The sequence below is a fragment of the Piliocolobus tephrosceles genome, chromosome 12 (assembly GCF_002776525.5).
Source record: "Piliocolobus tephrosceles isolate RC106 chromosome 12, ASM277652v3, whole genome shotgun sequence".
NCBI classification, from domain to species: Eukaryota; Metazoa; Chordata; class Mammalia; order Primates; family Cercopithecidae; genus Piliocolobus; species Piliocolobus tephrosceles.
In genome coordinates this window covers 10,634,139-10,659,328 of record NC_045445.1, presented here as the reverse complement: position 1 = coordinate 10,659,328, position 25,190 = coordinate 10,634,139, and the positions used below count along the sequence as shown (strand labels likewise).

The 25,190-nt window shown below is 38.1% G+C and overlaps 1 protein-coding gene across 1 annotated transcript; it reads left to right on the top strand.

The window, feature by feature from the left end:
• Positions 1-1,930: 1,930 nt before the first annotated feature.
• Positions 1,931-24,884, top strand: LOC113222372 (cytochrome c oxidase subunit 6C-like). Its single transcript, XM_026451923.1, has 2 exons — positions 1,931-1,978; positions 24,623-24,884. Exons 1-2 carry the CDS (start codon positions 1,931-1,933, stop codon positions 24,746-24,748), a joined length of 174 nt encoding a protein of 57 aa, XP_026307708.1. The 3' UTR covers positions 24,749-24,884.
• The last annotated feature ends 306 nt before the right edge of the window (positions 24,885-25,190 follow it).

Sequence of the window (25,190 nt, the reverse complement as noted above, 5' to 3'; positions counted from 1 at the left end):
AATCCCAGCTACTTGGGAAGCTGAGGCAGAAAATGACTTGAACCCAGTAGGTGGAGATTGCAGTGAGCCGAAATCACGCCACTGCACTCCAGCCTGGGTGACAGAGCAAGACTCTGTCTCAAAAAAAAAAAAAAACACACACACATCTGGACATTTTCGTATATTTTGATGAGTGGGGAGTAAGAAAATCTGACTGCCTTTTTGAACTTTGTCTATGTTTGTATGTCAATGCAGATGTGTTATTTCTCCCTGAGGTTATTTCATTAACTTTTATTTTCTTATAAAATTTTCACTTTATCTAGATATTCAAATGTAAAATATTATTCACAGTGCTTTCTGATCATTAAATATATATATTTTCTGTATCTGGAATTAAGGATATGTGTGTATTTTCAAGTTCACATTTATTTTTGTGTATATTTCATTATTGCTAGGCATCATAGGTAAGAGTTGGAGTTTTCAGTATATGTTCAATTTTCTATCTTAAACATTGTGTATTGTTCATTTTACAAAGATAGCACCATTTTTTCTAGATTAGATCAATTTGACATTTTAATGGGGTTGCAAACTACTAAGAAATGAATGTAGCCAATTACATCATGATAAAGGAGTCATTTTCCCTTTGCAGAAGTAGTGAGATAATTGTTTTCATGGATACGTAAAATGGCACTGCAGAGTCCTTATTCTGTGGATCTGGACTCTTTTTTAGGCCATGGGTTCTAGGTGTCTAATAAAAATCTTACTCAGAAAACTTGGTGAGAGACAGGAGCAAAGACCCATAGGTTCATAATCATCTATCTGTGATTAAATTTTATTTTATTGTGTCGATTCAGAACTGATACGTGTGTTGCTGTTCATCAGTTTTGCCTCCAGGGATACTATACTCTATTGACCATCTCCTTAACTTTCTGCATGTCACAATTCCTTTAATGCCACTGAGACCTTGCCACCCAGTATGAGAATTGCATCAAGAGAGATGCAATTCTGATAAATACCACCATGTGACTTTGATTTATTTTTTTGGAATCCTGTTATCCTGTTCTTATCAATGAGCCCAGTTTTGCAATAGCCCTTCCTATTATCAGCTTTGGCCTACATTTTATACCCTCACTAAACTTCACTCTGGTGCTGGTTACCCCTTCACAGCTGCTGTTCTTATTTCTTTGATAAATGTCATATCCCTGGGCCCCACTGAATCATGATCATCTGGTATGTTTTTCCACCTTTCACAGTATATCTAGAATATCTTCTTCTTTGAATCTCTCCTTGTATGGCTGCATGGCAATTCTGGAATTTCAGCCTTCTTGTAGGGTGACATTTTAAAATTAATTGTCTATGAGGCTTCTCAGCAGCCTTCCATCACAGTATTCCAGGATCCTTGCATGAATGATAAATTCAGTAACATGGAAGGGTATTTTCAAATTAACAAACTCTCTCTTAGCTAATATTTGGTTCCACTCCTCTGACCCACCACCCTCAGAATCCAGTTCTGTGAATGTCTTACTGGTTCCTGATTATAATAGCAAAAATTCACAAGTTCTGAGATACTTATATAAATTATGTAATCCTTACAGTAAACTTTTCAAAATAGACACAGTTTTCCGTTTTACAGATAAAGACACTAAGGTTTAAAATGATAAAATAGCTGGTACAAGATCAAACCCTAAAAGTAAGTGACAGGTAACAGACTCGAAAAGTAACAGACAGGTAACAGACTCTGACAGGTAACAGACTCGAAAAGTAACAGACTCAAAAACCCATATTCTCAACATCACTTCTCATAGATTGGATAAAAGGTTTGTTTCTTGGCTTTTTAGTGTAATTCTCCAGTCATTATATCATCACTTTAACCATCTGATTACTAAGATTTTTAACTACCAAAATTGAAGTCTCATTGAATGAATCGTTGTCCATACTCTGCTACGAGATAATGACTAGAAGTGAGTGTAATGACTGGCTGAAATTTCTGCAGGCAAAGGTGAAAGAATATCTGTTAAATTATTAACTATGACATCAATCATAGCTTTTCACCAAGTGTGTCGCATATAGATCTACCCTTAAGAGGGTGAACTATATCTAAGTTTGTGTATTAAAAAGCCGAAATAGGTTAGCTATTAAAGACTCATACAGTTGAATGGGGATGGAATCTATAATTTAAAGATCCAGAAGACTAACTTTTATAAGCCCTAAAATACAAAGTTTGGAAGCATAATTTATCCTTAGCTTTTTCTTCCAATACAATTTATACTAAAATGATATTAACATTTATGGCTTTTGGAAAACCCAGGTCACCAGATCTACCAATGGACCTGGCAAATTATAGTCATTATGTGGTAAACTAGAGTTAGAAGTCCTCAGATACAAGCCGGGTTTACAAACTGCTTCCAATCACAGACAAAAATAAAAGACTTGGAAGACCATCTTGAGGTAGAAGACCCAAGAAGCCTCATTTTACTAATTACAGTATTGCCATAATGTTATGCCTCCCAAAGCTTTCAAAATAACTACAAACAGCACAAAAACATTCACCTGTGAGAACATTTATTCTAAGCCTGGTATAATCAGCAATTTGTGTAGCTGAAATGGGAAGGGATTTGTTTGAAACGTGGCATTGAATCCCGTAAGTCTGAATATCCAAAACAAGCCAGATCTTGAATTCAGTCTCAAAGTAAAAGGTGCATTTTAACCACATGCCAGAATAATAAAAACAGATCTGAACTAGAAATACTTGGGCTCTGGCATTGACTGAGCCACTAATATGGTGTGAGACTTTGGAAAAATCACTTTCGCTTTCCAGGGCTTATTTTCTTTATTAGTAAAATGAAATTATCTCAAGTTTTTTTTGAACTCCAAAATATATGATTGCGAACTAAATAACTGTTGTTTAGTGACATACTAATATTTTCACAGTGTCTTTAAAGTGCTTTGACTGAAATAGTTCCTTCTCAGATGGTTGTGCAGACTCTCCTCAAGTAGAGATTCTTCAAAGAAGGGACTATTTTTCCACATTCTCCCAAGTAGGAGAAAGTTCACAACAAGCTAATTGGGCTAGCTTGAAATTCCAAAGATCTGCAAATGGAACAGGTGCAAATGCAACTGGTGATAATTGATGGCTAATTATGCAAGCAATAACACACTCCAGGGTATGGGTTTGTCTGCCAATACATGCATGCCTTTGATATTTTATTAGCCAACAAACATACACACTGAAGGTTGTGTTGTGCAGAAAAAAAATGCTTTTGAAAACCCAAAATAGTTTTAAGTAGACTATACAATTTTGAAAACACATTAGCACACTACATATAATAGTTCAATTAGAACCAAGTAATCAGGCCTAAAGGCAGCAATTCTGAAGAGAATTCCCTTGAGTATACCCCTTCACCTCTTCACTCACCAGGTCACCATTCTGTCCCCTACCCCTACACTTGCATAATCCAAACAGCCATTTGAAAAAATATCAAATTTGTTGTTTGCTTTTTAGCAATAGACTGTAAAGAATTAAATTAGCATTTAGTGATAATTCATAAGGTGATGCTGGGAAAATGTTTCTTTTCATAAAGGATCAGTTATATTTGACCACTAGGTAGTAGAGCAGGTCTTCAAATAATCTTGTTTCATTCAACGTCTTTTTAAAAAACCCTTGATGAGAAAATAAAATCAATTTCCAGCCAGGCCCACTGTCTGTATGGAGTTTGCACATTCTCATAATGTCTGTGTGAGTTTTCTCTGGGTACTTCATGCCTCTCCCACATTCCAAAGCTGTGCACACCAGGTGAACTGGCATGTCTATATTTTCTGAGTGAGTTAGTGTCGGGGTATGTGTGAGTGCACTCTGCGATGGAATGGCACCCTGGCCAGGACTGGTTCCTGCCATGTACCCTGAACTGCCTGGACAGGCTCTAGCCACCCATGACCCTGAAACAGAATAGGCAGGTTGGAAAATGAATGGCTACATGAATACCTTATGGTAAAATAAAAATTTGGAAAGTCTACAATAATCATACAATTGCATGATAATAAATGATGCAGTAAGGAAACAATCAGCGGGCATGTTATATATACATATTATATATATATATATATATATATTTTTTTTTTTTTCCTTGAGAGACAGAGTCTCACTCTGTTGCCCAGGCTGCAGTGCAGTGGTGTGATCTCAGCTCACTGCAAGCTCCGCCTCTAGATTAACACCATTCTCCTACCTCAGCCTCCCAAGTAGCTGGGATTACAGGTGCCCGCCACCATGCCAAGCTAATATTTTCTATTTTTAGTAGAGACGAGGTTTCACTGTGTTAGCCAGGATGGTCTCAATCTCCTGACCTTGTGATCTGCCTGCCTTGGCCTCCCAAAGTGCTGAGATTACAGGCGTGAGCCACCTGGAATACTTTTAATTGCTTGTTTCCTAACTGAGTGGTGGCAAAAGATGTCCCTTATAATGTTTGCTTAACAAACATTTATTCTTTTATTTAAACCACCACCACTACAACAATTGTCATTCACTGATTCACCAAAAATTGGGTAAACAATTGTCTTTGTCTTTATTAATATTTCTTAAGTGTATGTATGATATGGTTTGGCTGTGTCCCCACCCAAATCTCAACTTGAATTGTATCTCCCAGAATCCCTGCATGTTGTGCGAGGGACCCAGGGGGACACAATTGAATCATATGGGCCCATCTTTCCCATGTTATTTTCCTGACAGTGAATACTTCTCACAATATCTAATGGGTTTATTGGGGGTTTCCACTTTTGCTTCCTCCTCACTTTCTCTTTCTGCCGCCATCTAAAAAGTGCCTTTCACCTCCCGCCATGATTCTGAGGCCTCCCCAGCCTTGTGGAACTGTAAGTCCAATTTTTTGTTGTTGTTATTCCCAGTCTTGTATATGTCTTTATCAGCAGTGTGAAAATGGACTAATACAGTAAATTGGTACCAGTAGAGTGGGGCATTGCTGAAAAGATACCCAATAATGTGGAAGCAACTTTGGAACTGGGTAACAGGAAGAGGGTGAAACAGTTTGAAGGACTCAAAAGAAGACAGGAAAATGTGGGAAAGTTTGGAACTTCCTAGAGACTTGTTGAATGGCTTTGCCCAAAATGCTGATAGCAACATGGACAATAAAATCCAGGCTGAGGTGGTATCGGGTGGAGATGAGAAACTTGTTGGGAACTGAAGCAAAGGTGAGTCTTGTTATGTTTTAGCAAAGAGATTGGCAGCATTTTACCCCTGCCCTAGAGATTTATGGAAGTTTGAACTTGAGAAAGATGATTTACAGTATCTGGCAGAAGAGATTTCTAAGCAGCAAAGCTTTCGAGATGTGACTTGGGTACTGTTAAAGGCATTCAGTTTTAAAAGGGAAACGGAGCATAAAAGTTCAGAAAATTTGCAGCCTGACAATGTGATAGAAAAGAAAAACCCATTTTCTGGGAGAAAGTCAAGCCAGCTGCAGAAATTGGCATAAATAGCAAGTTGCCTAATCTTAATCCCCAAGACCATGGGGAAAAATGTCTCTAGGCCATGTCAGAGACCTTCATGGCAGCATCCCCCATCACAGGCCTGGAGGCCAAGGAGGAAAAAGTGGTTTCTTAGGCCAGACCTAGGGTCCTCATGCTGTGTGCAGCCTAGGAACTTGGTGCCCTGTGTTTCAGCTGCTCCAGCCATGGCTGAAAAAGGCCAACATAGAGCTCGGGGTATGGCTTCAGAGGGTGGAAGCCCCAAGTCTTGGCAGCTTCCAAGTCGTGTTGAGCCTGCAGGTGCACAGAAGTCAAGAATTGAAGTTTGGGAACCTTCCCCTAGATTTCACAAGATGTATGAAAATGACTGGATGTCCAGGTAAAAGTTTGCTGCAGGGATGGGGCCTACATGGAGAATAGGATATTTTGTTTGCTTATGTACCCCAAATGCCTAGAACAATACCTAGATTATAGTAGATACTAAATACATATTTATGATTGAGGGGATGGATGTCAGGTGAGCTCTGCCTCATGGTATAGGAGTTTCCCAAACACATAAAGGTTGATTGGATTTAGGGAAACCAAAATTTTGACAAATATAAACAGTAGTAGTATTAGTAGTGGAAGTAATTATGTTATACAAATAATAATCATTGGTTTGCCCAGATACCATTGTATTAAAGGTTTCTGTATCTACTCTTTTACATAGCCTGTAGGTATTTCCACAGAGACATGTCCAGGAAATTCAATGTAATTTGATTCTCTTAACATTATGTTGAGAAAGAATATATTTTCTTTCTTTTTTATTATTTGTCAAAATTTGTATAACACAAAAGAGCTGTTTGGTTGGTATGAAATATAAGTATTGCATGATCCTTCCATGGATCATTAAGGGATAATTACACCTACTGGAAGGAAGCACAGGCAGTAGCTTTCTTCCACAATAATGTACCATTTCATTTTAATAAGCAATTGGCATCTGCCTCTGCCAGGTTCCACTCCATACTAAATGACAATCAGAAATACAAAAGCATTGGCACCCAGTTTTATATTCCACAATAGAAAAATAATAACCCTGTCATTTATTTTGAAGATACATCTAAGTTTGTTCCATGCAATTTCTTTTGTCTTATTTTCTGTCATAGGCTCATTGTTATTAAGTTGCTAGTAATAATAAACACCCAAGTGGATGCTAACATATTACAACATAACGATAATAAAAAATGTAATGTATTTCACTTTATAGGATGATATTCTAATTCTAGCAGGTGATAAGAAACAATAGCCAATGTATCAACTGTGATTATTTCAACCCTTAATATAACTCCCAGGAAACATGAATTTGTATTTACTCTATCAGAGAGGCAAACTGTGATTTTCTTTGACCAGATTTTGTCATTGAAAACTCAGATAGGTTTAGTGATGAATAAAAAAGGAATCTTAATGCATAAAACATAGCTTCAGGCCGGGCATGTTGGCTCACGCCTGTAATCCCAGCACTTTGGGAGGCCAAGGCGGATGGATCATTTGAGGTCCGAAGTTCGAAACCAGCCTGGATAACATGGTGAAACCCCGTCTCTACTAAAAATGCAAAACAATTAGCCAGGCGTGGTGGTAGATGCCTGTAATCCCAGCTACTTGGGAGGCTGAGGCAGGAGAACTGCTTGAACCTGGGAGGTGGAGATTGCAGTGAGCCGAGATTGTGCCACTGCACTCCAGCCTGGGTGACAGAACAAGACTTTGTCTTAAAAAACAAAAAACAAAACAACATAGCTTTCATCTGTATGGCAATAAAACAGCTTAACAAATCCTGGACTTAACATGTTGTAAAAATGTCTTCATGGGTCAATTTGCTACCTCATTCCCCAGGTATAAATGATTCTTCTCCCAACATAAAGCTGACAATAGGGCTTGGTAAGGAATTTGCTAAGATGCTCATTTATGTAGAGTTAAGGATTATTTAGTACAAGGAAGGAAAACATGAACAAATAGAAGCTGAATTAAATTGTGGATAGACAGGTTAAACGAGAAATCAACTTAAAGGGACCAACTAGAGAGGAAGAATAGTAGAAAAATAGATAGTGAGGGACACCAAGGATAGCAAAGTCTTGAAGGAGATAATGAAAAAAAGAGCAAGGGGAAATCCTTGTGTCTATGAGAAAATCCTGTAGTTACATTTTATTGGGCTCCTGGGACCTCAGGCACTGGAGAGAGGAAGGGAGTCTTTGAAGGTGCTATTCCAGTGATCTTTCTATAGTAATGACTCCAACTTAATACATGCCAAAATATATTTATTAAGCGCCCACCCTATATGAGTGTTGCATCAAATTTCATTGTTTGTGTCCCCTACTGTATTAGTATGTTCTCATGCTGCTAATATAGATACACCTGAGACTGGGTGATTTATAAAGGAAACAGATTTAATTGACTCGCAGTTCAGCATGGCAGGAGAAGCCTCAGGAAACTTACAATCATGGTAGAAGGGAAAGCAAACATGTCCTTCTTCACATGGAGGCAGGAAGGAAAAGAATGAGCAAAAAGGGAAAAAGCCCCTTACAAAACCATCAGATCTCATGAAAACTTACTATCATGAAAATGTCATGAGGGTAACTGCCCCCATGATTCAATTACCTCCCACTGGTTCCCTCCCATGACATGTGGGAATTATGGGAACTAAAATTCAAGATGAAATTTGGGTGGGGACACAGCCAAACCATATAACCTACAATTGATTGGTAAAAGCAATCAAGAGTTCTGTGTTGAAAAGGATTCTGATAGTATATATCTGGTTTCAGTAGAAACAACTGTTGCAATGTCTGTCATGCCTCCCTTACAGATATTTAGATGAGGAATAAATAAGGTAGCCCACATAAAAGTTCAGCATAAGACCTTGCACAGAGTAAACTTTGAATTAGATGCCCTTCAGTAGAAAGTATTATAAAACCCAAATGAAGCATATTTCAAAAATAAGGAATATTGTCTGGCTCCTTAACTGAGAGGTCCAGAGTCTGGAAATGCTTCAGTCACAATGTAATCCACAGCTTCCTCATGTCATCAGTAGTTCAATTCCTCTGTGATTATCTCAGCTTTGCTCTCCTACCTGGGCCATATTCTTCCTCATACTGGCTTTCCTCCTGGTAGAAAACTGGCTCCAGTAGTTCTGGACCTCACATCCACATCTCAAATGCTGAACTCCACTAGCTCATACTGGAGTCAGCTTCTCTATAACAAATAGTGAATAGATGGTGGGACTTCAACTACGAATATTCAGTACATAAACACTCAACAAGCTAAACCCTTATTAATGTTGTTAGCAGAATGGATGACCAGTAGTTTTTTGCTACATATTTGCCAAATCTTGTTTCTTTTCATTTAGTATTATATTTACCAACATATATTTTAATAAGATAGTCAAAACTGGTTATAGAATACATTAACTGATCAATGACTTCAGATAGCAAAGTTGATTGCTTTGCAAACATCTAGTCTTGGATAACCCAATGTTGTTTGTTAAATGCAATCTACCTCTAAAATTAATCAAAGCCAGTTACTGGCTTCCTAACCACATTCTTGATCTTGTTAGGGAAAGGATTTAGAATTTGTGTGCCATCTATCAACCCTGATTTTACTGTTTTTCTGGCCATAATATATGATGATGCCTCATTTCATAGAGTATTCTTCTCTTCCCTGGCCCTAAGTCTAGGTGTGATTCATGTCAAATCTAGGGCTAGTAGAGAGCCTACATGTAGTTGTCATTATCATGCAAATTCTTCACTTATCTAGTGAGCACCCACTATGTACCAGGTATTTTGTTCACATCCAAAATACTCTGAGATACTCACCACAATGTGATAAATGCTATAATAAAGATATAACAAAGGTCCTCAGTGAGTATAGGAGAAATAACTTTCTGACAGACATATCAACTAATGGTACAAAGTAGAGAGCCCAGAAATAAGCCCAAGCATATATGGCATATTAATCTTTGTCAAGGGCATCAAGAAGACACAACGTGGAAAGAATATTCTCTTCAACAAATAGTACAGAAAAACTAGATGTTCACATGCCAAAGAATGTAATAGAACACCTATCTTACACCATACATAAAAATGAACCCAAAATGGATAAAAAGCTTAAGTATAACACCTAAAATTGTAAAACTTCTTAAAGAAAACAGGGGAAATGTTCAAGGCATTAGTCTTGGCAATGATTTTATGGATACATCACAAGAAGCACAGGCAACAAAAGCAAAAACTGACAATTGGGACTACAACAAGCTAAAAAGCTTCTGCACCACAAAGTTAACAAACAACAGAGTGAAAAAAGCAGCACAGTCCGGGCATGGTAGCTCACACCTGTAATCCCAGCACTTTAGGAGGCCAAGGCGGGTGGATCATTTGAGGTCAGGAGTTCAAGACCAGACTGACTAACACAGTGAAACCCTGTCTCTACTAAAATACAATCTGCCGGACGTGGTGGCAGGTGCCTGTAATCCCAGTTACTTAGGAGACTGACGCAGGAGAATTGCTTGAACCCAGGAGGCAGAGGTTGCAGTGAGCCAAGATCACACCATTGCACTCCAGCCTGGGTGACAGAGTGAGACCAAAACATAAAAAGAAAAAAGGCAGTACAGAACGGGGAAAAAATATTTGCAAACTTTATATCTGATAAAGGATTGATATCTAAAGTATGTATCTTCTTTAACTCCATAGGAAAAATAAATAAATAATAAATTATGTTAAAAATTGGTGAAAGACTTAAATAAATATTTCTCCAAAGAAATATTCTCCAAATATTTCTACAAATGGATGAGAGATACATGAAAAGGTGCTTAATATCACTAACTATCTAGAAAATGGAAAGAAAAGCCACAATGATATTACCTCCTACTCATTAGGATCATTGTCAAAGAAATGAAGGATGATGAGTGTTGCCAAGGATGTGGAGAAATCGGAAACCTTGCACACTGTTAATGGGAATTTAATTTGGTGCAGCAGTGATGGAAAACAGTATGAATGTTCCTCAAGAAATTATAAATGAAACTACCTTATGATTCAGCAATCTCACTTCTACATATTTATTCAAAGCAATTAAAATCAGGATCTCAGAGACAAGAAAAAAGACCATCGGGAATACGAAATCATACTCACCTTACTCCCTTCACCTTTGATTGCTGTTCAAGGAAAGGAATAGTTTGCTTTTGATTTATAATTAAGGGGAAAACAGACAGCAAAAAAAAATGCAACTCCTTCATGAGTTTAGTTCCCTTAAAGAGAAAGACTAAGGATAATATATTTCTATTTCATCACTTTATAGATGGTGAAACTGAAGTTCATGTTTTCAACTTTATCTCCAAGGCAGTTATCTTTCCATGGTAAGTACCCCAACTTAACACCCTTTAACACATATTTATTATGCACCTTGTATATACAGGGTGCTGCATTAGACCTAGGACTTTTAGACAACTTATCATAAAATGCCTGTTTTCTCTCTCTCTCTTTCCAACACCTAGTACAATATCTAATGCATAGTGATACATTTTTTCAAAATGATGAGTTGAGGTGTGAGGTATTTGCACAGCTAACTATATGTGAAGACAATTTGTCAAGTGCACCAACACCTTTTCTTTTACTTATTGCATCTTAATTAATACAAATGTAAGTTTCAAATCATCTCCTTTCATCAAAGAATTTAATTGAGTTAGAGCTAATTATCCAAACACTGAAAGCTGTTGGAAAACATCTAAGAACACACTAAAAGAGAGGGAGTTAGTGTCAAGATGTAATTTGTCATCTTGGGCTAGTATGGGAAAAGATGCATTACAGATGAGCTCAAAGGCTTTGAAAAACATACAGATGCCATAAAAAAGAAGGGCAAGGGAAACGTTCTATGACACACCTCTTATATTTTAAGTACACATCTCATGGTGTTAATGATTTATTTTCCCGGCCTAGATGATTAGCTCATTAAAAATTGTAAATGTTGTAGAGATGAAGAGAATATGTAATATCAAAAGTATAAAGACATCGAAGAGCTGTTGTTTGAGTGCCTTCATTGCTCTCCAATATGCTGTTACAATCTCAGTGGAGGTCAATGAGGCTTCCATTATCATTGACTTAAGTGGTCAAAATCACTTTTTCAAACCCATTATTAACTGTAATGTCAAAGAGTCTTTAATCTGCACATCTTCACAGCTGAGACACCTCACAACCAAACTTCTATGTTGGTTTTTTGACTACAGTTTTTCCATTGTGTCAAGTCACACAAGTACAATCCTAGTAGCTTTCCAATGTCAACTAGCAGTCATCTTGGACCTCTCTCACATTATCTAGCAAATTCTTTAACTATGCAAGTGGCATCTCCATCTGGGATACCTGTGCTTGTGTGTATATGTATATGTATATGTGCTTGCATATTTTATTTTGCAATGAATTTTACAGTAAGTCGTATATAGTATCTACAGAATTGCAATATGTGATGGCCAAAATGACTTGGAATTGAACACAGTATGAACATTTTTGCTATAAGCAAATGTAATCAAATCAGCAGGAGATTTCCAATGTTATTTATTCTAAGGAAGCAGTCTTAATTGTTTTTAAACCATTAAATCTTTTCCTCCAAAGAGATTATGGAACACAAATATACTGACTGGATAAAAGTGGAGACCATCTAGCCTGAACCATTTATGCACGTGGAAACTAAGTACCAAAGAAAGGATGAAATTTATTGAATTTTGCACAGCTAATAAGTGATAAAGCCAGCTCTTAAAGCCAGTGAATCCCATTATAATATGTAAGTTTTAATCCCACTTCTATCACCAGCTGTGTATGACTTGAACAAGTCATTTAAACCCTTGAGTCTCAGTTTTCTTCATTTGCAAAATGAGGATAATAAGGTGCCTATTTTATTATGTTCTTTTGCGAGGATTACATGAAGTGCTGTATGTGAACATTCCTAGTAAATATAATGTATTATACAAGTATTGCTTATTATCACCATCACCATTTGCTGATACTCAGCACAGTGCTTTTTTCCACTATATATGTAGCTTTTGACTTTGTGTATTGATATGGTTAGGCTTTGTGTCCCCACCCAAATCTCATCTTGAATTGTAATCCCCATAATCCCCATAAGCTTCACATGTAAAGGGAAAGAACAGGTGGAGGTAATTGAATCATGGCAGTGGCTTCCCCCATGTTGCTTTTGTGATAATGAGTGAGTTCTCATGTTATCTGATGGTTATATAAGTGGTTCTCCCCCTGTTTGCTCGGCACTTCTCTTTCCTGCTGCCTTGTGAACAAGTTGCCTTTCTTCCCTGTTGCCTTCTGCCATGATTGTAAGTTTCCTTAGGCATTCCCCAACCATGCTGAACTGTGAATCAGTTAAACCTCTTTTCTTTATAAATTACCCAGTCTCAGGTATGGCTTTTTCAGCAGTGTCATAATGGATTAATATAGTAAATTGGTACTGAAGTAGTGAGGTGCTGCTGAAAATATACCCAAAAATATGGAAACAACTTTGGAACTGGGTAACAGACAGAGTTTGCAACAGTTTGGAAGGCTCAGAAGAAGATAGAAAATAGTGGGAAAGTTTGCAACTTCCTAGAGACTTGTTGAATGGGTTTGATGAATATGCTGATATTTATATGGACAATGAAGTCCAGGCTAAGGTTGGTTTAGTTAGAGATGAATAACTTTTTGGGAACTGGAATAAAGGTGACTCTTGCTATCCCTTATTAAAGAACAGCATTTTGTCCCCAACCTAGAGATCTGTGGAACTTTGAACTTGAGAGAGATGATTTAGGGTATATGGCAGAATAAATTTCTAAGCAGCAAAGCATTCAAGATTTGACTTAAAAGCATTCAGTTTTATATATTCACAAAGAGATGACTTAGAATGGGGACTTATGTTTAAAAGGGAAGCAGGGCATAAAAGTTTAGAAAACTTGCAGCCTGATGATGTGATAGAAAAGAAAAACCCATTTTCTGAGGAGAAATTCAAACCAGTTGAATAAATTTGCATAAGTAATGAGGAGTCAAATGTTAATCACCAAGACAATGGGGAATGTCTCCAGCGCATGTCAGAGGTCTTCACGGCAGCCCCTTCCATAACAGGCCCAGAGGCCTAGGAGGAGTAAATTGTTTCCTGGGCTGGGCCTAGGGCTTTTCTGCTTTGTGTAGTTTAGAGATTTGATGCCCTGTATCCCAGTGATGGCTAAAAGGGACCAATGTACAGCACAGGCTATTGCTTCAGTGGGTGCAAGCCCCAAGCCTTGGTGGCTTACATAGTGTGTTGGGCCTGCAAGTGCACAGCAGTCAAGAACTGAGGTTTGGTAACCTCTGCCTAGATTTCAGGGGATGTATGGAAATGCCAGGATATCCAGGCAGAAGTTTGCTGCAGGGGTAAAGCCCTCATGGAGAAACTGTGCTAGGGCAATGCAGAAGAGAAATGTGGGATTGGAGCCCCCACACAGAGTCCCCACTGGGGCACTGCCTAGTGGAGCTGTGGGAAGAGGGTCACCATTCTTCAGACCCCAGAATGGTATCAATAGATCCACCAACAGCTTTTACCATGCACCTGGAAAAGCTGAAGACACTCAATGCCAGTCTATGAAAGCAGCTGGGAGGGGGGCTGTACCCTACAAAGCCACAGGGTTGGAGCTTTCCAAAGCCATGGGAGCCCACCTTTTGCATCAGCATAACCTGGATGTGGGACATGGAGTCAAAAAAGATCATTTTGAAGCTTTAAGATTTGACTGCACCACTGGATTTTGGACTTGCATGGGGCCCCCTTTTATTGGCCAAGTTCTTCCATTTGGAGTGCATTTATCTAACCAATGCCTCCACCCCCATTGTATCCAGAAAATAACTAACTTGCTTGTGATTTTGCAGGCTCATAGGTGGAAGAGACCTTCCTTATCTCAGATGAGACTGGATTTAGACTTTTGGGTTAATGCTGGAATTAATTAAGACTTTGGGGGACTGTTGAGATGGCATAATTGGTTTTGAAATGTGTAAGGAACATGATATTTGGGAGGGGCCTGGGGCGTGATGATATTGTTTGGCTGTGTCAAATTCTGGAATAATGAAAATAATAAACAAGTATATTTCTGCATGATCTGAAACTTTGGATTGATTTATGAAAGTATTTTTTAGACTCATGACAGCAATGATTTACCTGAGTAGCTTTTCCATTTTAATTCACAAAAGTCATATATTCTTGAGTTGTACTTAAGGAATCAAATGCTTCTGTGATTAAAAGATGCAACAACTTTTAAGTTTACATAATTTTGCTAGAAGCTCATGCATTTAAAAGCCTTCCATTTACTGAATTGTTTCTAGAAAGGTAAATATATATTTGTATATACATATGTATACACACATAATAATATGCCCAATACTATGCTGTGTTTTTCCTTGCAGAAATATAGATAGGTAGATAGATTCACTGAGATTGATTAAAAAATATGAATATATAATGGACTTAAAATTATTATGAGTCGACTAGTTCAGTACCAGGGATTACAATTTGAGTTATGCTAAACAAAGTGTAAGTCTTATGTAAAGAAATCAAGTATCAGGGTCTGGATCAGCCCTTTATCCTAACCCTATATTTTTCAGATTAGCAAAGTAACTTGCTTACCATTTCCCTAAAGTCCTTTTTCAACTCATACATCTGGGGCTTGTATTGGTCACACCCTGCAGATTGGTTTAAGGTCTAGTAGACTACATTTCCCTAACCTGAAAATTTTCCTGCTTTTATTAGCATGTGCCCATGTAAAAAAACAAAACAAAACAACAACAACAAAAAAAAACCAAAGATAATCAAGAAGAAAGAAAACTGAAACATAAATTTTAGTAAATCTCAGTATCAAACATAACCATTTATTAAAATAAGAATGCAGCCGGGTGCAATGGTTCACACCTGTAATCCCAGCACTTTGGAAGGCTGAGGTGGGCAGATCACCTGAGGTCTGGTGTTCGAGACCAGCCTGACCAACATGGTGAAACCTCGTCTCTACAAAAAATACAAAATTAGCTGGGCGTGATGGCTCATGCCTGTAATCCCAGCTACTCAGGTGGCTGAGGCAGGAGAATCACTTGAACCCAGGAGGCGGAGGTTGCAGTGAGCTGAGATCATGCCATTGCACTCCAGCCTGAGCAACAAGAGTGAAGCTCCATCTCCAAAATAATAATAATAATAATAATAATAATAATAATAATGCATAAACATCCCAATATTTAACATATTTTTCAAGTAAATGCATTCCATATATATTCATATATACATCAGAGAAAAACTTCAGCCCATATTGCCAGCGTTTTAGAGGATTTTGGTTTTAATTTTTTTTTTTTTTTTTTTTTTGAGACGGAGTCTCGCTCTGTCACCTGGGCTGGAGTGCAGTGGCCGGATCTCAGCTCACTGCAAGCTCCGCCTCCCGGGTTTATGCCAGTCTCCTGCCTCAGCCTCCCGAGTAGCTGGGACTACAGGCACCCGCCACCTCGCCCGGCTAGTTTTTTGTATTTTTTAGTAGAGACGGGGTTTCACCATGTTAGCCAGGATGGTCTCGATCTCCTGACCTCGTGATCCACCCGTCTCGGCCTCCCAAAGTGCTGGGATTACAGGCTTGAGCCACCGCGCCCGGCTGGTTTTAATTTTTAAGAATGATGTTGTGGTGAACACATTTGTAACTATGCCTCATCATGAATATTCTATTACATAATTAGTATCAATTCAAAAAAATAAGTTAGTAAGTTAAAAGCTAACTATGTTTGAAATGCTATTGAGGGAAGTTAAACAGCTTCTTGCAGCAATGCATCTCACACTATTTGGAAAGGCTCTTCAATAAAAAGAGCAACATACAATGAAAGCATTTGATCATGATGCAAAACTTTGGAGATGTTCACTCTAACCTACTGCTATCATGTTCACCATTTTTAAAATTTTTATAGTTAATTTTTCTTTAAATTTTATTTACATTCAGGGGTACATGTGCAGGTTTGTTACATAGGTTAACTTGTGTCATGGGGGTTTGTTGTATAGATCATTTCATCACCCAGATATTAAGCCTAGTACCCATTAGTTATTTTTCCTGATCTGTTTCCTCCTCCAAACCTCTAGCCTCAAATTAGTCCCAGTGTGTGTTGTTCCCCTCTATATGTCCATGTGTTCTGATCATTTAGCTCCCACTCGTAAGTGAGAGAGCATGGGGTATTTGGTTTTCTGTCTCTGCATTATTTTACTAAGGATGATGACCTCCAGCTCCATCCATATTCCTCCAAAGGACGTTATCTCATTATCTTTTATGGCTGCATAGTACTTCATGGTGTATTTGTACCACATTTTCTTTATCTAGTAAACTATTGATGGACATTTAGGCTGTTTCTATGTCCTTACAATTGTGAATAGTGCTGCATTGAACATACACATACATGTGTCTTTATAATAGAACAAAATTTTTCCTTTAGGTATATATCCAGTAATGGGAATGCTAGGTAGAATGGTATTTCTGTCTTCAGGTTCTGAGGAATCACAACACTGCTTTCCACAATGGTTGACTAATTTACACTCTCACCAACAGTATATAAGGGTTCCCTTTTCTCCACAACCTCACCAGCATCTGTACTTTTTTGACTTTTTAATAATAGCCTTTCTCACTGGCATGATATGCTATCTCATTGTGGTTTTGATTTTCATTTCTCTAATGATCAGTGATGTTGAGCTTATTTTCACTTGTTTGTTGGCCATATGTATGTCTTCTTTTGAGAAGCATATTAGTTTGTTTTCACACTGCTGATAAAGACATACCTGAAACTAGAAACACAAAAGAAGTTTAGGACTTGCAATTCTGCATTGCTGGGGAGGCTTCACTATTAGGACGGGAAGTGGAAGCACTTCTTACATAGCAGTGGCAAGAGAAAAATGAGAAAGAAGCAAATTCCTGATAAACCCATCAGAGCTCATAAGACTTATTCATTATCATGAGAATAGCATGGGAAAGACTATCTTATGACTCAGTTACTTCCCCCTGGTCCCTTCCACAACATGGGGGAATTTGGGGAGATAAAATTCAAGCTGAGATTTCGGTGGGGTATGAGTCAAACCATATCATTCTGCCCTTGGCCCCTCCAAATCTCATGACCTCACATTTTAAAACCAATTATGCTTTCCTAACAGTTTCCCAAAGTCCTAAGTCATTTCAGCATTAACCAAAAAATCCACATTTTAAAGTCTTATCTGAGACAAAGCAAGTCTCTTCTGCCTATGAGCCTGTAAAATCAGCAGCAAGTTAGTTACTTCCTAGATACAATGAGGGTACAGGTATTGGGTAAATACAGCCATACAAAATTGGAGAAATGGGCTAAAACAAAGGGGTTAGAGGGCTCTTGCAAGTTTCAAATCCAGCAGGGCAGTCAAATTTTAAAGCTCCAAAATGATTTTCTTTGACTCCATGTCTCACATCTAGGTCACGCTGATGCAAGACGTGGGCTATCATGGTTGGGCAGCTCTGCTCCTGTGGTTTTGCAGGGTACAGCCTCCTTTCTGGCTGCTTTCATGGGAAGGCATTGAATGTCTGTGGCTTTTCCAGGTTCATGGGGCAAACTGTGGGTGGATCTACCATTCTGGGGTCTGGAGGATGGTGGCCCTTTACTCACAACTCCACTAGGCCGTGCCCCAGTAGGAACTCTTTGTGGGGGCTCTGACCCCACATTTTCCTTCTTCATTGCCTTAGCAGAAGTTCTCCACGAGGACCCTGCCCCTGCAGCAAACTTTTGCCTGGGCTTTCAGGCATTTTCAAACATCTTCTGAAATCCAGGTGGAGGTTCCCAAACCTCAATTCTTGACTTCTGTGCACCCGCAGGCTCAATACCACATGGAACCTGCAAGGCCTGGGGCTTCCACCCTCTGAACCCACAGCCTAAGCTCCACATTGGCCCCCTTCAGCCACAGCTGGAGCGGCTGGGACACAAGGCACCAAGTCCCTAGGCTGCACACAGCACAGGGACCCTGGGCCCACCCCATCAAACAACTTTTTCCCCCTGGACCTCTGGGACTGTGATGGGAGGGGTTGCTGTGAAAGTCTCTGACATGGCCTGGGGACGTTTCCTCCATGATCTTGAGGATTAGCTTTAGACTCCTTGCTATTTATGCAAATTTCTGCCGCCAGATTGAGTTCCTTCTCAAAAAATGGGTTTTTATTTTCTACTGCATCATCAGACTGTGAATTTTCTGTTGCTCTGTTCGTTTTTTAAAATGGAATGCTTTTAGCAGTACCCTAGTCACCTTTTGAATGCTTTGCTGCTTAGAAATTTCTCCTACCAGATATGGTGAGTCATCGCTCTCAAGTTCAAAGTTCCACAAATCTCTACAGCAGGGGCAAAATGCCGCTAGTCTTTTTGCTAAAATATAACAAGAGTCACCTTTGCTCCAGTTCCCAACAAGTTTCTCATTTCCATCTGAGACCACCTCAGCCTGGACCTTTTTGTTCGTATCACAAAACATTTTTGTCAAAGCCATTCAACAAGTCTCTAGGACGTTCCAAACTTTCCCATATTTTCCTGTCTTCTTTTGAGCTCTCCAAACTGTTCCAACCTCTGTCTGTTACCAAGTTTCAAAGTCACTTCCACATTTTTGGGTATCTTTTCAGCAACACCCCGCTCTACTGGTACCAATTTACTGTATTAGTTCATTTTCACGCTGCTGATAAAGACATACCAGAAACTAGGAACAAAAAGAGGTCTAATTGGACTTACAGTTCCATGTGGCTGGGGAGGTCGCAGAATCATGATGGGAGTCAAAAAGCACTACTTACATGTTGGTGGCGAGAGAAAAATGAGGAAGAGGCAAAAGCGGAAACCCCTGATAAACCCACCAGATCTCGTGAGACTTACTCACTATCCCGAGAATAGCACGGGAAAGACTGGCCCCCATTATGCAATTACCTCTCCCTGAATCCCTTGTACAACACGTGGGAATTCTGGGAGACACAATTCAAGTTGAGTTTTGGGTGAGAACAGAGCCAAACCATATCGAGAAAGTCTTTTCATGTCCTTTGTCCACTTTTTGATGGGGTTGTTGTCTTATTTTCTTTTAAATTTGTTTAAGTTACTTGTAGACTCTGGATATTAGACCTTTGTCAGATGGATAGCCTGCAAAAGTTTTCTCCTTTTCTGCAGGTTGTCTGCTCTCTCTGATAATAGTTTCTTTTGCTGTACAGAAGTTCTTTAGTTTAATTAGATCCCATTTGTCAATTTTTGCTTTTGTTGCAATTGTTTTTAGCATCTGTATCATTAAATTTTTGCCCGTGCCTATGTCCTAAGTGGTATTGCCTAAGTTGTCTGCCAGAAATTTTATAGTTTTGGGTTTTGCATTTAAGTCTTTAATCCACCTTGATTTAATTTTAGCATATGGTGTTAGGAAGGGGTTCACTTTCAATCTTCTGCATATGGCTAGTTGGTTATCTCAGCACCATTTATTAAATAGGGAATCCTTTTCCCATTGCATGTTTTTGTCAGGTTTGTCTAAGATCTAGTATTTTAGGTGTGCAGTCTTATGGGTTTGCTGTTCTGTTCCATTGATCTATGTATCTGTTTTTATACCAGTACCATGTTGTTTTGGTTATTGTAGCCCTGTTGTACAGTTTGAAGTCAGGTAGTGTGATGCCTGCAGCTTTGTTTTTGTTTGTTTGTTTTTTATTATGCTTAGTTCCTTGGCCATTGAAGCTCATTTAGATTCCATATGAATTTTAAAATAGTCTTTTTCTGACTCTATGAAGAATGTCAATGGTAGTATAATAGGTGTAGCTTTGAATCTATAAATCGCTTATGGCAGTATGGTCATTTTAACAATATTAATTCTTCCTATCCATGAGCATAGAATGTTTTTTCCATTTGTTTCTGTCATCTCTGATTTATTTGCGCAGTGGTTTGTAGTTCTCCTTGCAGACATCTTTCACTTCCCTAGTTAGCTGTTTTCCTAGTTATCTTATTGTTTTTGTGGCAATTGTGAATGGAAGTACATTTCTCATTTGGCTCTTGGCTTGACTGTTGTTGGTGTATGGGAATGCTAGTGATTTTTACACATTAATTTTGTATTCTGAGACTTTGATGAAGTTGTTTATCAGCTTAGGAAGCTTTTGGGCTAAGTCTGTGGGGTTTTCTATATACAGAAGCATGTCGTCTGTAAATAGAGAAAATTTTACTTCCTCTTTACCAACTTACATGTCCTTTATTTCTTTCTCTTGCCTGATTACCCTGGCCAGGACATTGAATACTATGTTGACTGTGAGTGGTGAGAGAGGGCATCCTTGTCATGTCCTGATTTTCAAGGGGAATGCTTCCAGCATTTCTCCATTCAGTATAATGTTGACTATGTGATTTGCATGAGGTATGTGCCTTCAATAACAAGTTTATTGATATTTTTAATGGAAATAGATGCTGAATTTTATGAAAAGCCTGTTTTGCACCTATTGAGATAATCATGTGGTTTTTGTTAGTTTTATGTATTGAATCACCTTTAATAATTTGTGTATGTTGATCCGACTTTGCATCCCAGGGAAAAAGTCTACTTGATCTTGATGGATATAAGCTTTTTGATGTGCTTCTAGATTTGGTTTGCCAGTATGTTTTGAGGATATTTGCATTAATGCTCATCAAGAATGTTGGCCTGAAATTTCTTTTATTTTCTTCTATCTCTGTCAGGTTTTCATATCAGGATGATGCTGGTCTCATAGAATGAGTTAGGGAGGCGACCCTTCTCCTCAATTTTTTGGAAGAGTTTCAGTAGAAATGGTACCGGCTCTTCTTTGTACATCTGGTAGAATTCAGCTGTGAATCTGTCTGGTCCTGGCCTTTTATTTTGTTGCTAAGCTATTTATTACTCCTTTCATTTCCTACCTTGCTATTGTTCAATTCAAAGATTCGGTCTCGTCCTGGTTCAGTCTTGGGAAGGTGTATGTGTCCAGAAATGTATCTATTTGTTCTATATTTTCTAGTTTATGTGCAAAGAGGTGTTCATAATATTGTCTGATCATTGTTTGTATTTCGGTGCAGTCAGTGGTAATATCCCCGTTGTCATTTCTGATTGTGTTTATTTGAATCTTCTCTCTTTTCTTCTTTATTAATCTAGCTAGCAGTCTATCTAGCTTATTACTTTTTTTCAAAAGTCCAGGTGCCTGATTGATTGATCTTTTGAAAGGTTTATCGTGTCTCTATCTTCTTCAGCCCAGCTGTGATTTTGGTTATTTCTTATTTTCTGCCAGCTTTGGGATTTGTTTGCCTTTGGTTCTCTAGTTCTTTCAGTTGTAATGTTAAGTTGCTAAATTAAAATTTTTCTAACTTTCTGATGTGGGCATTTAGTGCTATAAATTTCCCTCTTAACACTGCCTTAGCTGTGTCCCGGAGATTCTGGTATGTTCTGTCTTTGTTCTCATTAGTTTCAAGAAAATTCTTCATATCTGCCTTAGTTTCATTACTTACCCAAAACTCATTTAGGTGCAGGCTGTTCAATTTCCATGTAATTGTATAGTTTTGAGTAAATTTCTTAGTATTCATTTCTAATTTGATTGTGTTGTCATCTGTATGAGTGGTTGTCATGATTTCAGTTGTTTTGCATTTGCTGAGGTGTGTTTTACTTCTGATTATGTGATCAGTTTTAGAGCATGTGCTATGTGGAAATGAAATGAATGTATATTCTGTGGTTTTTGGTTGGAAATTTCTGAATTTCTGTGACAGATATCAGGTTCTTTAGACCCACTGCTGAGTTCAGGTCCCGAATATCTTTGTTATTTTTCTGTCTCAATTATCTAATATTGTTAGTGGTATGTAAAAGTATCCCACTATTATAGTGTGGAAGTCTAAGTCTCTTTGAAGGTCTTTTAGAACTTGTTTTATGAATCTAGGTGCTCTTGTTTTGGGTGCATATATATTTAGGATAGTTAGATCCTTTTGTCGAATTGAACTCTACCATTACATAATGTCCTTCTTTGTCTTTTTTGATCTTTGTTGATTTAAAGTCTGTTTTGTTAGAAACTAGGATTGCAATCCTGCTTTTTTCTGTTTTCCACTTTCTTGGTGAATTTTTCTCCATCTCTTTATTTTGATCCTGCATGTATCACTGCATGTGAGATGGTCTCTTAAAGATAACATACCAATTGGTCTTGGTTCTTTATTGAGCTTGCCATTCTTGTGTGTGTGTGTGTGTGGCATTTAGCCCATTTACATTTAAACTTAGTATTGATATGTATGGATTTCATCCTGTTATCATGTTAGCTGGTTATTTTACAGACTTATTTATGTGGTTGATTTATAGTATCACTGGTCTGAGTACAGGGTGTAACTTTATAACTTCACTTCAGCATCTGATTCATCACCTCCTGCAAACAATTAGACTGGTCTGGGGCCAAGTATTCATGTGCAACTTTGTAACTTCATTAAGCCTCTGATTGGTCACCTCCTGCAACCAATCAGACTGATCACAATCAAGTCTTTATTTATACAACGTGTAATCAAGTAACCACTGGGAGACCTCTAGAGCATATCTAAACCCGAGAACCTCAGTGTGTTTTTATAGTGACTGGTAATGGTCTTTACATATTTAGTGCTTCTTTCAGAAGTGCTCATACGGAAGGTCTGATGGTAACAAATTTCTTTAGCATTTGCTTGTCTGAAAAGATCTCATTTCTCCTTCACTTATAAAGCTTAGTTTGACCAGATATGAAATTCTGGATTTGAATTTTTTTTTTTTTGAGTGTTGAATATTGACCCCAAATCTCTTCTGGTGTGTAGGGTTTCAGCTGAGAGATCTGTTGTTAGACTGATGGGTTTCCCTTTGTAGGTAACCTTACCTTTCTCTCTAGCTGCCTTTAATATTTTTTTCTATCATTTCAACTTCAGAGAATTGTTATTGGTGGAGGGTCTTGACTATGGGTCATCTAGGTTCTTGGCATTTTGAACAAATAATTGGACAAAATGCACAAACAAAGCAAGAAAAAAATGAAGCAATGGAAGCACAGATTTGTTGAAATTAAAGTACACTGGGCAGAGAGAGTGGGCTCGAGCAAGCAGCTCAGGTGTGCTGGTTACAGAATTTTCTCGGGTTTAAATACGCTCTAGAGGTCTCCCAGTGGTTACTTGATTACACGTTGTATAAATAAAGACTTGATTGTGATCAGTCTGATTGGTTGCAGGAGGTGATGAATCAGATGCTGAAGTGAAGTTATAAAGTTACACCCTGTACCCATGAAGACCGGTTGCTAGAGGGAACCAAGCAGAGGTACTTTCATTTTTTATCTGTAATGTAGTACAAGACGCAGTGCAAAGGTATTGGCCTCTGATTCTGTTGTTACTTCGGTGTGGAGTGGTGGGGTTTTCCTTTTGACTGCATTCTAAGAAGTCAGTGTGAATTGGCCGTAGTTTCCCTGCCTCCAGACCCTATTCTCCTGCCTTAGAGTCTGGTAATTATGTGTCTTGGGGATGATTTTCTTGCAAAGTATCATACTGGGGTTCTCTGCATTTCCTGAATTTGAACGTTGGCCGCTTTAGTGAGGTTGGGGAAGGTTTCATGGATTATATCCTGAAATTTGTTTTTCCGGTTGGTGCCATTCTCTTAACCTATTTCAGGAACACCAATCAGTCACAGATTCAATCTCTTTACATAATCCCATATTTCTCAGAAGTTTTGCTCATTCTTTTTTATTCTTTGTTTTTTCTATTATTGTCTGCCTTATTATCTAACGGCAGTCTTCAAGCTCTGAGATTTGTTCCTCTGCTTGGTCTACTCTGCTATTACTACTTGTGATTGCGTTATGAAATTCTTGTACTGTGATTTTCAGCTCTATCAACTTGGTTACATTATTCTCTATACTGGCTATTTTTTTTTCTGCCATCTCCTAAAATATTTGATCAGGATTTTTAGCTTCCTTGCATTGGCATTTAAGGTACTCCTGCAGCTCGGTAAGCTTCATTCCTATCAATATTTTGAATTCTATTTCTGTCATTTCAGCTATCTCAGCCTCAGCCCAGTTCCAAACCCTTCCTTGCTGGAGAGGTGATTTAGTCATTTGGAGCAAAGAAGGCACTCTAGTTTTTTGAGTTTTCAGCATTTTTGTGCTGATACTTTTTCATCTTTGTGGGCTTATCTGCCTTCAAAGTTTGTGGTTGCTGATCTTTAGATTTTATATAAGTTTGGTGTGGCTGATAAAAGAAAGAAGGCATACGCAGATTTCTACAGAAACTATGATGCCATGAAAGATTTTGAGGAGATGAGGAAGGCTGGTATCTTTCAGAGTGTAAAGTAATCCTTGGAATATAAAGAATTTCTTCAGGTTGAATTACCGAGAAGTTTGTCACTGACTCCTGAACTATGACACATGAATATGTGGGCTAAGAAATAGTTCCTCTTGTTAAATAAACAATTAACAAATACTTTGGACAAAAAAAAATAAAAAAATAAAAATAAATAAATAAATAAATAAAAATTTTATCATATTTGATGACCTTGAGGTTTTGATTGTGGTATAAGGTAGATTCAACTGACTGGCTTCATTTCTTGGAGACTTCATCACCTTTACCATTTTAGGTTTTAAATACTGAGTCAGATAACAATAAATATACACATACAAGTTAATAAAAAGTACTCTTGATATGTAGTTTCTAATAGCTCTCCAGGAATGTTGCAATTTTATATTTTAATTAGTAGAGAATGAAAGTATCCTTCACTCACTCTCTACCAAACACGTG

What these genes read in the sequence shown, in the direction of transcription:
- LOC113222372 (XM_026451923.1), top strand. Translation starts at nt 1,931, where the DNA reads ATGACTAGAAGTGAGTGTAATGACTGGCTGAAATTTCTGCAGGCAAAG. An exon ending in TGAAATTTCTGCAGGCAAAG is followed by an intron (nt 1,979 to 24,622) that starts GTGAAAGAATAT and finishes GCTGATCTTTAG; the next exon opens with ATTTTATATAAGTTTGGTGT.